This window comes from Metschnikowia bicuspidata (genome assembly GCF_001664035.1).
Source record: "Metschnikowia bicuspidata var. bicuspidata NRRL YB-4993 chromosome Unknown METBIscaffold_1, whole genome shotgun sequence".
NCBI classification, from domain to species: Eukaryota; Fungi; Ascomycota; class Pichiomycetes; order Serinales; family Metschnikowiaceae; genus Metschnikowia; species Metschnikowia bicuspidata.
Genome location: NW_017387731.1, coordinates 3,550,815 through 3,566,133, shown reverse-complemented (window position 1 = coordinate 3,566,133; position 15,319 = coordinate 3,550,815). Strand labels below are relative to the sequence as shown.

The 15,319-nt window shown below is 47.3% G+C and overlaps 10 protein-coding genes and 1 non-coding gene across 11 annotated transcripts in view; 6 read left to right on the top strand and 5 right to left on the bottom strand.

The window, feature by feature from the left end:
- Positions 1 to 280: 280 nt before the first annotated feature.
- LAT1 (dihydrolipoyllysine-residue acetyltransferase) lies at positions 281 to 1,699 on the top strand (the record flags this gene model as incomplete). Its single annotated transcript, XM_018856934.1, has 1 exon — positions 281 to 1,699. One exon carries the CDS (start codon positions 281 to 283, stop codon positions 1,697 to 1,699), a length of 1,419 nt encoding a protein of 472 aa, XP_018714372.1.
- Positions 1,700 to 2,385: 686 nt separating this feature from the next.
- Positions 2,386 to 3,843, top strand: METBIDRAFT_35053 (transcription factor TFIIIC subunit; the record flags this gene model as incomplete). The annotated part of the gene is made up of 2 exons (XM_018856565.1): positions 2,386 to 3,228; positions 3,367 to 3,843. 2 exons carry the CDS (start codon positions 2,386 to 2,388, stop codon positions 3,841 to 3,843), a joined length of 1,320 nt encoding a protein of 439 aa, XP_018714371.1.
- A 233-nt stretch (positions 3,844 to 4,076) lies between these two features.
- METBIDRAFT_36548 (nucleotide diphosphatase) lies at positions 4,077 to 4,709 on the top strand (the record flags this gene model as incomplete). The annotated part of the gene is made up of 1 exon (XM_018856756.1): positions 4,077 to 4,709. One exon carries the CDS (start codon positions 4,077 to 4,079, stop codon positions 4,707 to 4,709), a length of 633 nt encoding a protein of 210 aa, XP_018714370.1.
- Positions 4,710 to 5,019: 310 nt separating this feature from the next.
- NOP15 (rRNA-binding ribosome biosynthesis protein) lies at positions 5,020 to 5,709 on the top strand (the record flags this gene model as incomplete). Its single annotated transcript, XM_018853683.1, has 1 exon — positions 5,020 to 5,709. One exon carries the CDS (start codon positions 5,020 to 5,022, stop codon positions 5,707 to 5,709), a length of 690 nt encoding a protein of 229 aa, XP_018714369.1.
- A 168-nt stretch (positions 5,710 to 5,877) lies between these two features.
- On the top strand, positions 5,878 to 6,603 carry METBIDRAFT_34590 (uncharacterized protein; the record flags this gene model as incomplete). Its single annotated transcript, XM_018856494.1, has 1 exon — positions 5,878 to 6,603. One exon carries the CDS (start codon positions 5,878 to 5,880, stop codon positions 6,601 to 6,603), a length of 726 nt encoding a protein of 241 aa, XP_018714368.1.
- Positions 6,604 to 6,819: 216 nt separating this feature from the next.
- CHA1 (Cha1p) lies at positions 6,820 to 7,917 on the bottom strand (the record flags this gene model as incomplete). The annotated part of the gene is made up of 1 exon (XM_018858590.1): positions 6,820 to 7,917. The coding sequence occupies one exon, from the start codon at positions 7,915 to 7,917 to the stop codon at positions 6,820 to 6,822; it is 1,098 nt and encodes a 365-aa protein (XP_018714367.1).
- Positions 7,918 to 8,713: 796 nt separating this feature from the next.
- METBIDRAFT_76808 (uncharacterized protein) lies at positions 8,714 to 9,832 on the top strand (the record flags this gene model as incomplete). Its single annotated transcript, XM_018858589.1, has 1 exon — positions 8,714 to 9,832. One exon carries the CDS (start codon positions 8,714 to 8,716, stop codon positions 9,830 to 9,832), a length of 1,119 nt encoding a protein of 372 aa, XP_018714366.1.
- Positions 9,833 to 9,842: 10 nt separating this feature from the next.
- On the bottom strand, positions 9,843 to 12,239 carry METBIDRAFT_114661 (uncharacterized protein). Its single transcript, XM_018853998.1, has one exon. The coding sequence runs from the start codon at positions 12,050 to 12,052 to the stop codon at positions 9,854 to 9,856; it is 2,199 nt and encodes a 732-aa protein (XP_018714365.1). The 5' UTR covers positions 12,053 to 12,239; the 3' UTR covers positions 9,843 to 9,853.
- Positions 12,240 to 12,412: 173 nt separating this feature from the next.
- Positions 12,413 to 12,496, bottom strand: METBIDRAFT_t22. Its single transcript has one exon. It is a non-coding gene; the product is annotated as a tRNA-Leu (tRNA).
- Positions 12,497 to 13,643: 1,147 nt separating this feature from the next.
- METBIDRAFT_30257 (uncharacterized protein) lies at positions 13,644 to 15,319 on the bottom strand (the record flags this gene model as incomplete). Its single annotated transcript, XM_018855590.1, has 1 exon — positions 13,644 to 15,319. The coding sequence occupies exon 1, from the start codon at positions 15,213 to 15,215 to the stop codon at positions 13,644 to 13,646; it is 1,572 nt and encodes a 523-aa protein (XP_018714364.1). The 5' UTR covers positions 15,216 to 15,319.
- METBIDRAFT_114600 (uncharacterized protein) overlaps positions 15,313 to 15,319 on the bottom strand; it is a 586-nt gene continuing 579 nt past the window's right edge. The window contains exon 1 of the mRNA XM_018853995.1: positions 15,313 to 15,319. This exon is cut by the window's right edge and continues 579 nt beyond it. The gene's annotated coding sequence lies outside the window, so the exon portion shown is untranslated.

Below are 15,319 nucleotides of genomic sequence, written 5' to 3'. Positions count from 1 at the left end.
AAAAACCACAGAGCACCGCCTCACCATCAACCCAAGGCCGGGCCAGGCAAACCATCCATGCGCCCACCGGCCCTGGGCTCGCCCTGGAACCTTGCCCCAGGCCGCGCGCCCGGTGCAGTCGCGGTCTGCACCTGGCCGGACATTCATCCCCGACGGACGGAAGACAACCATGCGATGATGGATTCCTGTACGGCCGGGCCTGTCCCAGCCTTCACCTTAAGTGCGGGCAAAACACCTCCGGCGCCCCCTCCATATCTTCCCACACCACCACCCCACCACCATGTCTGCTTTGTTCGCTCGCACCGCCGCCGTCTCCGTGCGTGCCATGGCTGCCCAAAACTCCAGACACTACCTCGCGTCGTCCTTCTCCTTGCAGATGGCCAGATTGTACTCGTCCGGCAACTTCCCCTCGCACGTGGTGATCAAAATGCCCGCGTTGTCGCCCACCATGACCCAGGGCGGGATTGCCTCGTGGTCCAAGGCCGTTGGCGACGAGTTGACGCCCGGCGAGCCCATTGCCGAGATCGAGACCGACAAGGCCTCCATGGACTTCGAGTTCCAGGAGGAGGGCTACTTGGCCAAGATCTTGGTCGACGCCGGAGCCCAGGACGTTCCTGTGGGCAAGCCCATTGCCGTGTACGTCGAGGACAAGGCCGACGTGGGTGCGTTTGATGGCTTCACGGCGTCGGACGCCGGCGAGGGCGAGGCCCCTGCTGCCGCACCCAAGGAGGACGAGCCCAAGAAGCAAGAGCCCGCCGAGACGCCCGCCGCCGCCTCCGAAAAGCCCGCCAGCCCCGCCAAGGCGCCTGCCAAGGCGCCGGCCGGCAGGATCTTGGCCTCTCCGTTGGCCAAGACCATTGCCTTGGACAAGGGCATTGCGTTGAAGAACATCAAGGGCTCGGGCCCCAACGGCAGAATCGTGGCCAAGGACGTCGAAAACTACAAGGCGCCCGAGGCTGCGCCTGCCGCCGCCGCCGCCGCCGCCGCGCCCGCCGCCACGTTCCAGGATATCCCCATCACGGGAATGAGAAAGACCATTGCGTCCAGATTGTTGCAGTCCACGCAGCAGTCGCCCTCGTACATCGTCCAGTCGCACATCAACGTGTCCAAGTTGATGAAGTTGCGCCAGTCGCTCAACTCCACTGCCGAGGACAGATACAGGTTGTCCGTGAACGACTTGTTGATCAAGGCCATTGCCTTGGCGTCTTTGAGAGTGCCCGAGGCCAACTCCGCTTGGATGGCCGACCAGGGCATCATCAGACAGTACAACGTCGTGGACGTGTCGGTGGCCGTTGCCACGCCCGCCGGCTTGATCACGCCAATCGTCAAGAACGCGCACACCAAGGGCTTGGCTGCCATCTCCAAGGAGATGAAGGCTTTGGGCAAGAAGGCGAAGGACAACAAGTTGTCGCCCGAGGAGTACCAGGGCGGCACCATCTGCATCTCCAACTTGGGTATGAACAACGCCGTCAACGCATTCACGTCTATCATCAACCCCCCACAATCGGCCATTGTCGCCATTGGTACCGTGGAGAAGAAGGCCGTTCCGTCGTCTGTCAACGAGCAAGGCTTCGTGTTCGAGGACTTCATCACCATCACCGGCACCTTCGACCACAGAACCGTCGACGGCGCCAAGGGTGGCGAGTGGATCCGCGAGTTGAAGAAGATCGTCGAGAACCCGTTGGAACTCATGATCTAAGCTTGGAATCGTCCCCCGCATTTACCATAGAATAATACGAAGGAATCTGGTTGCTAGGCTGTGCCTGACGAGCGCCGGGCCGCTCTATTCGTAGTGTGAAAAAACAACTTTGCTAGTTCTTTTTTTCTGATGGCATGGCTGTCTTCGTAGCTCCACCACGCCTGCACCACCTACTGAGGAAATGACGGGTATTTCTCATTGGAGTATTATTAAACTGCTAAGGAGGGTTCAAGAGGTCTTTTTCTACTTTTACTCCTTATAGGGAGAATACATCTTGGTGTTGCACTTGGCATCAATCTGCTGAACGAGTTTTGACATGATGTGCAATGTACATTCGCCTAGAGTCATGGACTCACGTTTGGGTGAGGCCAGGTCCAATCTCTGGGACAGCATCTGGTCGCGCCTTTGTCGCAAGGTCAGCCAACAAATACCATACATCCATCCCTAGGATGTCAGAGCCATATATAGTCAAACAGGCCTTTTCGAAGAAAAAAAAAAAAAAAACAAGAACAATTGGATATTTCATGTTTGGACCCAAGAGGGCAGCTTCGAGTCGAATGCACAATAAGTTCTGCCCCAGCCGCGTTATCTTGCTATGTTTACTGCAGGCCAGGTGCGAAGTCTCGTCCGCCAAAACAGCCGGTGGTTGTGTCTAATCAAGCCTTCTTCTCACCAAAAGACGTAAGATGGCGGTCAGCACAATTCTCATTGCCCGTCATGGCTATAGATCAAACTGGTTACCTCCCCCACATCCCCCAAACCCCACGGGCATTGACAGTGATCCTGTGTTGGCTCCACATGGAGTCGACCAGGCCATCGAATTGTCGCAGTATTTGGGATCGCTTTCTGAAAATGACAGGCCCCAGTTTATTGTGTCTTCCCCATTCTACAGATGCGTGGAAACATCCCAGCCCGTGGCCCGTGCTCTTGGCTTGAAGGTTGCCATCGATAGAGGGGTGGGCGAATGGTTCAAAACAGACAGAGGCGTGGTGCCAATTCCAGCCGATTATGCTCGGCTCGGCCAATTTTTCCCCGAGGTCATTGCCAGCGAAGCAACGTGGGCAGGCTCTGGGGTGATACCTTCGTATAAGGGGGAAACCCCCGATGACATCTTCCGCAGATGCCAGCAATTTTGTGCTGAGTTCTTGCCAAAATTCGAGGCGCAATACCCTGATGTATCCACGCTTTTGATAGTGACCCATGCTGCCACCAAGATTGCGCTCGGCATGTCTCTTTTGAAACACAATTCTGTGAACGAGGAGATAACGTTCGGCGGCGAAAAGACAAAATTGCGTGCCGGAGCCTGCTCTCTAGACAAGTATGTCCGGGAACGGGAATCGTGGGTCCTCAAGGAAAATGGCCGCACGGACTTCTTGAAAGACGGCGAAGAAATGAACTGGAATTTCGATGTCAAGTTTGAAGCCGGCTCTGATGAGGACATCAAGGCTAGAAACGAAGCTGCCAAGCTCGCAGAGCTGTCAGAGTCCCCATCTAAAATAGATCCCGAAACAGAGGAGGAAGCATACGAGGTACGTAATCAGAACTAATAGACAGTCTTCCTTCCCCGAGAATCAAGAAACTTTGGGTTTGCCGAATTGCCTCATGCTTGTCAATCTTTTTTTCTTCCCGTCTGCATTTTCTCATGATTCCACATACTAACAATGAAGGACCTATATTTTGCAATCGATGTGCCTGTTGTGGCACCTTCCTTCTATGACGAGCTGCACCGAGACAATAATAGAGAGAGAGACGGGCTAAGTGACCAGTTGCTCATCAACCCTAATGCAAAATTACAGATCACAGAACTAGACCACGAAACACCGCTCTACAAGATATCAGACAATGCAAATGTAGCGGCAGATCCTGAAAGCATGCTTTTCAGTAACTTGAGCGCGATCGATGGGCAGATTTACAAGACTAATTGGAGTCGACTACTAGGAACTGAGTTGATTTTTGACGAATACGGGGAATTGGTAGGCACCGTGAGAGAGCATCTTGTTACTGACACATCAGTGAAGGTCAAGTCGAAACCGTCGGATAAGGAAGCCAACAGTCAGACCGAAACAGATACAATGGATAATTCGGACCTGAAGACTGCTTTTTTGAAGAAAGCAATGGCGGCGGCAAGATCGAAAAACACTTGAGATGACTTATATCCTGGAGCAAGAATTTGCATGATCCTGGTTCGATCTTTTTAGTCAGTAGATCTTGTATTTTCGTGAATTTGTTTTGCAATTCTCAAGATTCTAAGATGATTTTGCGTTTAGGACTGATCTGTTATAAATGTTTGGTCGTGAGTCAAAAGCGCGGTCAACGATACGCGGCGCATCATTACAACTGGTTCTTCTAAATATCAGATTCGAATTTATGTTAAGCCATGTGGTCCTCAGATTCACTTCAACAACTACAAACCTATGAGTTCATCCTTGGTTCCTCGTCCCCTAGAAGAGCCGAAATCCTTAACTCAAATATCGGTGTTACGAAATACACTATCATGACATCCTCATTTGAGGAAAACCTACCCAAAAGCAAAATCTCCGATGTGGAGTATGTGACCTCCACTGCACAGCACAAAATCCCGAGTATTATTTCACAGCTAGAAACAAGCAAAGACTATGTGTTGTTGGTTGCAGATACCATAGTATCTTGTGGGGGTAAAGTGTTTGAGAAGCCTGTATCGCCAGAAGACCAGTGGGCCATGCTTTCACACTACCGCAATCATTTCTCCGATATAAGGGTAATCACTGCAGTGCATGTGTGCCGCGTATCTGGTGGTCAAATTGTGTGTCATGAATTTGGGCATGAGATAACCGCCTTGGAATTTGATGCTAAGCTTACAGATCTGCAGTTGCATTATTACATTGCGACTGGTGAAGGCTCTAATGTCGCTGGAGGTTTCAAGTACCAGGAAAAGGGAAGCATGCTTTTTGTTGGCCTAAGCGGTGATTATTTCAATGTTGTCGGACTCCCCGTCAAAAAAACACATTCCCTTTTGACGAAGGTTTTGTAGCTATAATTGTTAACTTATGCGGTATAGACAATTGTTGGATTTTTTTAACACAACAGAGCCTTAAAAATGCACACAAATAACTGCCCCAGAAAATTGAAGATAACTATTTGCAGTTCCTATATAAACTAGATTTTGTGCTTGCATTTGTCTTTTACTGTGCTCTTGCTGTGCGGAATAAATATGTTTGATTTGGTTGACCATCAGGATAATGCACCTGCTACATGCACTGCCTGCACACCACCCCAGGCCATTTTTTTCCTCGATGAGATGGATTTAGATTCGAGGTACCTTCATCTTGCGTATATCAGAAATGGCCAAGAAAAACTCAAACGTCCCCAAGGCGCTGCCTGTAGAGGCTGTGCAGAAATCAGAAGAGCTTTCTTTAGAGAATACTCCTGACTCCGCCTCCAGCTCCGAAGGAGATTCAGAGGACTTCTCCTCCGATGAGGACATCGATGTCCAAGGTCTTGAGGAAGAACTGACAACCAAGAAGTCAGCACACACAGTCAAGCTCACCAAGGAGAGTAAAAAGAGCGAGGGCAAAATTGATGCTGCTAAACAGAGAGCTGTCATCTATGTCGGAAGACTTCCCAAACTGTTCGAAGAGAAGGAAATGAAGAAATACTTCTCTCAATTCGGAGACATCACAAGAGTGAGAGTCTCAAGAAACAAGGTCACTGGAGCCTCAAGACATTATGCCTTTGTGGAATTCAAAGACCTTCATGCCGCTCAAGTTGCTGCTGAGACGATGAACAACTACCTTTTGGTTGGCCATTTGTTGAAGGTGCACCTTGTCGAGAATCCAAAAGAGAACCTCTTTTCTAAAAACATGAAGTCTTCGTTTAGAGAATTCGATTGGAGGGCCAAGGAGTACGAGCAGCAGAATGCACCAAAGCCATTGGAGACGTGGAAGGAGTTACAAAAGAAGTACGAGGAGTCCAAGAAGCAGAAATTTTCTGAATTGAAGAAGCTCGGTTTCGACTATGCTCTTGAAGCGTAAATCTGTATATTAAGTAAATTGCATAAAAAATTTGACGATCCATGAAATACCTCGTAGTACAGGTACTGCAGTGGCTATGTTGCAATTGGGTAGCTAGAAGAGAAGCGCAATGATCACATGACCTGCCAGTCACAAACCTCACTCCTTCAAACGAAAACCACCTATAGCATGGCTCAAAGAAAGCAAAGGTCAGTTTCGGAAGAGCTGCGCGTTTATGATTTCCCACAGAATCTATATACCTTAAATGCAAACTTCAAGTCCTCATTCTTTAAGCCGGTTCCTGAGAGTGTGGTTGAGAATCAAATCATCACCATCGAACACTTCTTCACGGACGAGTTTTGCAATGAGTTGATTACGGATTTTTCCAACAAACTTACCTTAGAAACCACTCCCCTAATCAAGAGTAGGGAATACGCAGCGCGTCATAATGACAGAGTCTCTGTCACGTCTTTACCGGCTGCTGATGCATTGTGGAAATATTTAAGGTCTGTGTTGATGGAAGTCCCTCAATATGATGCCTCAGAGCTGGACCTGATAAGACAAATATTCAAAAACGCGAAAAGTCTTAACCCTCAATTGCGTATTTATAGGTATATAAAAGGACATCACTTTGGCAAACACTATGATGAATCTGTCTCTTGTCCTCTCGCACACGATGCAAAGATCAAAGGTAAGACCAAGTGGACTCTTCTCATCTACTTAACAGGAGACGACGAATTCTCTGGCGGTGGCACAATTTTTCATCCTGAGATTCGAGACTCAATGCCTCTTAATATTCACCCAAGTAAAGGAATGGCACTTTTACATAAGCACGGAGATGATTGCTTGAAGCATGAAGCAGAGATTGTCCGAAGTGGAGTGAAATGGGTTTTGAGATCAGATGTCACATATTGACTGTAAACGCTTGTCAAAGTGGACATTAATAAACTCTTCCAACAATGCCAGAATTAGAAAAGGCAGTATTGCGGTCCTTTTGTACTACTAAGGTTTGCACGTATCGATTACTGGAACTATGCTCGTGAAAAGTTTTGGCTTTGAGATTTGAGTTCTTAGCTCCCTATTTTCACATATTATAACCTGAAACTGGTATTTGTCTGTCTTTTCATGGGTTTACAAGTTGCTCTCTCTAATCATTTTGCGGTAGCCTGCCAAGACCTCCTCATTGGTGCATGAGCCACCACAGACAATGACAACGACTATGTCATCTTTGCTCAACTGATGAAGAGAGTTCGTCAAGAATGAAAGGTGATTGTAGACGACCGTCATAGCAGCACCACATGCGGGTTCCACTAGAGTACCAAAATCATTGTAATAAGAAATGGCTGCCTTTATAGCATCAAAATCATCCACAGTTGTAAGATGACTTTTGTTCACAGACTGATCCTGGAAAAGCTCAAGAGTGGGCTGCGAAACATATGAGCAAGCAAGGGAAGTAGCTAAAGACTTAACTGAGTCAAGTTTTACAACAGATCCTTTCTCGACTGCCTTGGTAAGTGTGGGGGCCTGTTTGGTTTCTACCAAAAGACATTCGGCCGTGGATTTGTTCAGTTTTAAGCCCGTCATAATACCATTATAAAGGCCTCCGCCACCCACAGAGCATGCTACACCTTTGACCTTTTTAAAGTCTGATTCTTCTAGCTGGGAAAAAACCTCATCCATAATTTCTGAGTGGCCTTGCCAAATCAAAGGGTTGTCGAATGGATGACAATAAATAGTATGTGTCTCTTTGTCGCATGAAGCCATCAATTGACGCGCATGTATGTCTGCTTCACCAATAGAATTTCCAAATAACACCACCCTACTCCCGAATGATTTAAGTTTCTCGACAACATGTGGCATTGAGTTCACAGGCACAACGACGGTGCATTGGACGTTGTAGAAGTTGGAGGCATATGCTGCCGCAAGACCAGCATTGCCGCCACTGGATGCAAAAACATGTATTGAAGAAGAAGTCTGTTTAGCAGCATCTTGGAGTGATTTCTGAATCAATCTTCCTATGCCACGAAGCTTAAAGCTACCAGAAGGTTGCTCAAACTCATTTTTGAATAAAATGCGGCATGGCAAATCGTTCCTCTTTTCCAAGACTTGAGTCACATCCACGAGGGAAGTAGTAATAGAAGGCTTTTGGATGCGAAATTTGTTATTAGGTGTTGGAAGCTCTTGGAGACAGTCTTTTGGGGATTGAATAGAGATTGAGACAGACAGCATTTTTTCTTCAGAGTTTTGAGAAGAATAACAGCTGTTTGAAAAGAATAACAGCTGTTTTTTTCTTCAAATTTCCGTGAACTTAAATACTTTGCGGAAAACATAACGTCTATTTCCCGGAATTACATTTCCGCTGGACTTTACGGAATTATAATTCCTCCTTGAATATTTGACGAGCCCCAACTCAAACAGGAAACTACTCACCACCCCTCATTTCATTCTTAATGCATTAACGTGAGTATGCTAAGTTGCTTCAACTTCACAAAGACAAACTCAATTGATATACTCAACTACAGCTAATCATTTGGCCAAGAATTGCGCTTAAATTACATATAAACGTTTGGTATAGACTAGAGAAATTGACGCTTTCAGAGAATCCAATTGTTTTGCATAGAAGCCAAATAATTTAAATTTCAAATCACAACTTTTTAAAAGCCTATTAATCTAGCATAAGGAAAAAGGGATGAAGTATATTAAGGGAAATGCGCTTCAATAATGGTCTTCCCAAAAGTTTGTCGCAAAAAAATATATAATACAAAACATTTACCGGGTTAAGTTTTTTTTTATTCCATAGAAAATTCAATCAGACCACAAGGGAATGAAAGCCATGATAATACTACACCGGCCTATACACTTCACTGGTTATTTGACTTTCTGCTTTAATGCATCAGAAAAAAAACATGGGTCACGTGTTGATCTAGACCCATGTTTGATCATACCGTTCGCAACTGATCTACTAGTCGAATAACCGCCTCATTGATAATATTCGAACACCAAACCTAAATATATTTATTTTACTATGGCATCACCGATCTTTATATCAAACCCACCGCCGGGGTTTTCATTTCTTGCAATTTTGCGGGGCATACAATTAGCAATCTTAGGTGCATATCGCTCGCTACAAAACCCCAAGTTGTTTGAGTCCAGATACTACACTCATGCTATTTCAGCAATTAAATACTCAATACTAATACAATTGGTACTTTGGAGCCCGATTGTCTGTCTTCGTGTGCTCGCCAATTTTCTTGGACTTTTTGTCAATCTGTCTCTTGCTGAGAGTGCCGCAAACTCGTTGAAGTATTTACAGTTCAACCTACTCAATGTGGGGGTATTTGCTATCTCAGCATCTAGGTATTTTGGCCAGCTGTTAGACACGCTATTCTTGTCAAGTTTAGAGTTTATTGATTCAGTGTATCTCGAGAAGCATCAAGATCATCAATCCCAGCGTTTTCATCTGAACTTGGTTGAATTGTCTGTGGATACTATAAAACCACCTACACCCGGCCTTCCCACTTTGCAAACCTTGAAGAAACTCTATTCAAGCTCCCAAGAGTTTTCTGTCTTTGTCAAGAGGCATCTAAAAAAAGCATTTCTTAACATCATTGTCTTTTTGTTGAGCGAGCTTCCATACGTCGGAGCGGTCATTATTGGGTTAATGTCCTTTCAGAATTTAAATAATAAAATTGGCACGGAACGAGCTGTAATTATTTTTGGAATTTTACAAGTGATTCCTAAAGAATATTCGGTTGCATTTTTTACTATATTCTATGGCTCTCGTAGCATGGTACATGATCTCTTGCTACCATACTTCGCAAGAGTTCGTTTCACAAGCAGGGAAAAGGAACATTGGCTCAAAGCTAGAGAGGGTGTTTTGTTTGGCTTTGGACTATGCTTTTTCTCTCTAATCCGGTATTTCCCTTGGGTGGGGCTCTTAATATATGGCTTGGCTGAAACTTCCGTCGCATATTTAATTACGAAGGTTTCAGACCCGCCACCAAATCAGGTCAGCCAGCTAATTCACTGGAACGAGACTCAGTTGGTTTGGAACAAGGAAAAGGAGCAAAACATTCTCTCCGGCACTTTTGTCAGTGGCGAGGAAGGCTACAACCCCATTCCGGGATCATTCATATTTACATAGCATCTGCATTTGCATTAAAGTTTAAAGTCCTACCTTCATGTCGAAGGTTCTTGTACCAGTATAGATACAAAAATCGAGACATCCAAACATGATACTCAAGATGTTGGATTCATCCCTTCTTGCTGACATATAATTGTGATTTTCGAGCTCATCCATCTTATTGCTCAAGTCTAAGATAGGAAGCAAGGTCATGTCACAACGAGGCCAGCTATGTTTTGATGACGACATCACCGTATTTAAGGATGAGATGACTTCTTGCTCTGATGTTTCAAACATTTCTGTACAAAGATCCGTAGAAATTGTGAGCTTCACACGCTCAGGTATGGGAAGCTCCGTAGGTGTCATATCTGATTGACGCAAAACTGAGCGATACGTGCTCAAAAAAAAAGAATCAAGACTTGAGTCGAGTGTTTTAATGAGCTGCGCACTGGCCCATAACACCACTATTGAAGCCAATTGTGTTCGAATCTTTGTGGAAATGATGTCTTGCTCCCCCGCAATCACCTCAAGCTCCTGGTTGATTATATCATATGACCGTCCATTCTGTGTCTTAATTCCCCGCAAGGATTTTGCGAGCGATACATTGAGAAGGTAGTGTTTTTGCAACTTATTAATTTTCGAGTTTTCTCGAAAATTTTCAATTATGCTCTGGCGAAGATCTGATTTAGGAGTGACAGAAAGGCTGATGCTGCTTGGTTCCTCGAATTTAGACATTTTCCATTGTCTAAGCTTTGATATATAATCATTAGAGGCGTCCTCAATGCCGTCTCTAACACCTTTATTGATGGGTGGGAATTTGTCTTTTTCACAAATGATCACAGAACTCAAATATGATAGCGCTGACGCCTCATGAGTATGCTCAAGATCGTAGATCGGGGCAATACCCTTTATTGGCACGAAGCCCACGTTAAATTCTTTTCGAGACTTGATTGTATGGGTTATCACGTTTTTTGGTGTCAAACTGTAAACTACAGCCGCAAAACCACTGGAAAGCAAGGGTAAAAAGCCGTGGACGGCAATTTGGCCTTCCATAGCATCGACAAGGTAAGGCAGAAATGCTTTTGACAGCGCTTTATTTTGCTCCTTCTGTAGCTGAGCTTGATATTTGTGCAACGTTTGATGGTGAAAGGCCTCCCATACCGATGATTGCTTAAACATTTCAACGTCTCGGGAGGAGAAATTGATCTTAGCCACGGAAAAACAACCGCTTTCGAAAGGCAAAAGCACAGTGGTATGAGAATCACTGTCAATTGTCGAGAGATTGACAAGCATAGAATTATAAGGGAGTGGGGTAGAGACACACGGAAATTCAAGGGAGCCGACGTAAAGCGCCGCTGTATCTGTTATTATCAAGAATTTGCGCGAGTCATGAAACTGAATATGCGAGACAAGAAAACGAGAGGCCAGTTTTATTTGAGTTGGACCAGTTTGAAGCTTTAGATTGACATCAAATTTACAGCCCCAAACAGAGTTATCTCTGAGAACATAATATAGTTCCGAGCCCGTAGAAGACCAGATCAATTTCACGGCCAAATCTTCAGTTACGACTCGTTGTGCTTGCGGTAGTTTGTCCGTGAGGTGATGAATGGTGATGGCTTTTGATTCGTGGGCCAAAACCAAAATCAAGGATCCATCCGGGGCTTTGCCGAACGAGAAGGCAGTAACCTTTAGCTCCAGAAACTGGTCTCCCGTCAAGATGATATCGCCCTCACTCGTGTGTCGATTTGGCAGTAGCGACATCTGATCTAGGATACAGCTAAAGCTGCGATACTTCATGGAGTAGTTATTGGCATCTAAGGAGTCGCGCTTCAACACCATCATCTCGCCAGTATTGAGCAAGACACCCAAGTAACAATCTCGAGTACACAGCTCAATGGGCGACCACGCGTGTCCGACAATCATAGGCTCAGATATGCGGCCGAAGTTGAAAATGTTTTCACTGTCCTCAATGATGATCCGCGAGAATACCTGGAACCCCAAGGACTCCAAACTTTCGATGTGAAAGGTGGAGCGCACATCGAAAAACGCGGTGGGGTCTATGGTAGATGGGTCGCCCTCAACAGCTGGGGGCTCAATGCAACAATGAAGAAGTGGGAGCTTGGGCTCAAGGATAGTGATGTGATTCGAAGTGTTAATGGCAAGTTGCATGTTTTCTGAGCACTTCACCGGTTCCAAAATCCCGTTGCCAATGGTGGCTCTCAGAACATTGATCAGCCGCATTTTAGAAAGACCAGGCAAAAGACAAGAAGCTGTGGTGAGTGAAAGAAGAGAGAACTCTATACACTTTTGTTCCCCGGAAAAAGGATCCGTACACTATACTGAAGTGTTTTCGGGAGGATGTGCGTTCTGCGTGTACGACAGCGCACCATAGAAACAAACTATACCGGAGTATTTAGAGTAAAGCGCGGTGCAGTATAACAAAGCCAAGGCGCGGCCCCGCCACAGTCGAAAGGGCTAGACGCGATTTTTGAGAAGGATATGGCCGTCTCGCCGGTCTGAGCAAAGATCAAACGGAACTGAGATAAAAAATCAGCATTTAAAGGAACCTGAACCTAATCGTAATTTACCCAAAAAAAAGAGTGAAGGATGCGAGGTTCGAACTCGCGCGGACAAACGTCCAGATGATCTTAAGTCACCCGCCTTAGACCACTCGGCCAACCCTCCAGTTATAAAAATTTCCTCAGGAAAACAAACTACAGCACGTAAAATGAACGATCAGATTAATGTAGTAGGACGCACTGGAAGACATTTTTTGCTATATTTCACATTAAGTTCTTTTGCATAGATTGGGTGGTGAATTACGAGGCACTAGGCATGAATCTACGTAAACAGATACGTGACAAAAAAAAAAAGATACGTGCCATGAGGACTGTCCAGGCCGTGACTAACGGAAGGGGACGGGCCGAGCTAAGACACTTGGTACGTAGCTGGGAGCTGTTTAAAGGTTTTTTATATATATTCGTTATATAGTTTTGCCCCTTTAATCAGATGAAACTACCAAGAGCACATGTGGTATGTGTCTGGGAGCTGTTAAAATGGTTTCTGTATATACTATTTGTATAGTTGCTCCTTTAGAAGAGAAGAAGAGCAAACGCCACTCTAGGTACCAGCGTTTATGAGTTTATGTGCCATATTGGGGTTTTGTTGCCAAAAGAAAGGTTATGATGGCAATCTAAACAGTTAAGGGAAAGTTTTGTGGGAAGCACCATAAGAAAAAGTAGTAGAGCTGTTGCCATCTATCGCTCACCGATACTGGAGCTTCAGGTCCTCAATCCCTTGTCCCACTCTGGAACGAGACAACGTTTGAAGTTTCAGCGGTGAATTCATATTTTGATGTTGACAAGATTTCGGATCCGTTCCAGAGCCCAATCGAAGAAAACGGTTAATGGTAGAGCCGTTACCTTGTGCTAAAAGTAAGAACTTTCACAATAAGGCGTTAGCAAGACCAAAAGCAGCAAGCGGAAATCAATGACTCAAATTGAAGCTCGAACGAGGCAACAGTTCATGTCACGCGAGTCAACCAAAAGATAAACACACACTACGGAAAAGTTTCGAAGTTTGAAGAGCATGTAATTTGATCTTGAATACGACGTTTTTTCAACCGGGCAAGATAGGTTGGGACCAGAGGTTTGTTAACAAACGATATGGTCTCTAAAGGACGCAGGGATGAGGACTATATTAGCCATCAACAAGGACGCGGCAAACTAGCCGATTGGCCTGCTGAAAACGCATCTGATGACGTGAAGCCACTTGATAAACAAATATCATATTATTTGTCTAGAATACACCGGAGAAAGCAGCGATATGTTGACTACACAACGGTCTCCGCGTCTCTTTTCGGCCGCCCCCGTCGTTTCTTTTGGACCTTGTCAGAGTCATTGAGGGAAGCCACCAAGTCCTTCCTCTTTCCTTTCATTGTTCCGTTGACACGCACGCCTTTGATGGTGATGCCCGTTTGCTCCACTGGAAATTTGCGGGGACGGCCCCTGCGGTCCTTCAGCTCGAGTAATTGCTTCATTTCTTGATCGTTCAAGGAGTCGAGATTGATGCCGTTCTCCATGGGCGAGTGAGCCTGCTTGACGGCGATGCCGGAGCTCTCCTTGAGGAGCTTGTTGAGTTTCTTGAAATTCGCATGGGACGAATCAATGTACTGGTTTGTGGTTGGGTCGAGGATGAGTTTCTTGGGTCTGCCGCGTTTCTTTTTCGAGCCGTTTTCGTCCGTGGCCGCGACCATTTTGGACAAGATGGCGATGGTCTGGTTTCCCAACTTCGGGGTGATGTCGAGTCCTAGCTGAGGCCCCGCGGGGTGCGATGCATGCTGCAAGTGGATACTGCCCGAGAGGTTCTGCGCAAGATGGCTGAGCAGGGAATGAGGTTGTACGTGGGAGGGGTGGACGGTGGGGTCGTGGAGCGTTCGGTGGTCTTGGGGGACTGTCCCTTGGAGCGAGGGGCTATGTGCGGCGGCGTTGGCCAAGCCTTGGCCGTGCTCGAAGTGGTTGTGCTGGGGCTGGTGTTGTGGCAGGTGGTGACGTTGGTGTTGGTGTTGGCGGTGGTGTTGGTGTTGGTGTTGATGGTTCTGATGGTTCTGATGGTTTTGATGTTGTTGGTGATGTTGGTGATGTTGATGTTGTTGGTGTTGCTGCTGTTGCTGTTGTTGTTGCTGTTGATTTTGTTGATGGTGTTCATCACTTTGCCGGTGGCGTTGCAGATCATGCAGCGACTGTAGATGCTGCAGCCGATGTAGCAGCGGTTGGGCTTGCGGCTGCTGGAGCAGATGCTCCTGCTGCTGCACCGGGCTCTGGTGGGACTGGAGATGGTGGAGGTGGCGAAGTTGCGGGTCTTGCACCAGGGTGTCGTCGGCATACGCAGCGGCCACGTCACGCCCACGGTCATGGTACATGTGGGCCGCGCCGGGGCTGTCTTGGAAAGCATGGCCGTGGAGGTCGGGGAAGTCGGCGGCATGCGGATCCTGCTGCTTGCCGAAATGCTTGAAGCTCTGCTGCTGGCTCAGAGGGCGCTGGCTCAGAAGGTGCTGGCCCAGAAGGTGCTGTTTCTGGAGGCGCTGTTTCTGGAGCTGGCTCTGCTGGAACTGCTGCTGCTGGAGCCGCTGCATATGTAGCTGCTGCTGCTGCAACAGGCCCGGCGGCGGGCTGTGCAGCGGGTACTGCAGCATGGCGAGCGGCGCGAGGGCCGCCAGGCCGCCGCTGGCGACGGGCTTGGGCGGCGTGCCCAGGCTCGGCCCCGGCAGGCCTGGGCCGAGGGCCGGCGGCGCGGCGTACATGGCGGGGAGCGGTTTTCTGTTTGTGTCAGGGCCGGCGCCAGGGGGCGTGTGGTCGAGGGCGGCCGGCGGCTGGCTGGGCGGGAAAGCAAAGGGCCCGTTCATGGGGAGCCGGATGGGGCAGGATCAGCGGCCTGGAGAAACGGGCGGCGCGGGCAGGCGGGACAGAGGGAGGGTCGGGCCGGGCCGGGCGGGGTGGGGCGGAAAGG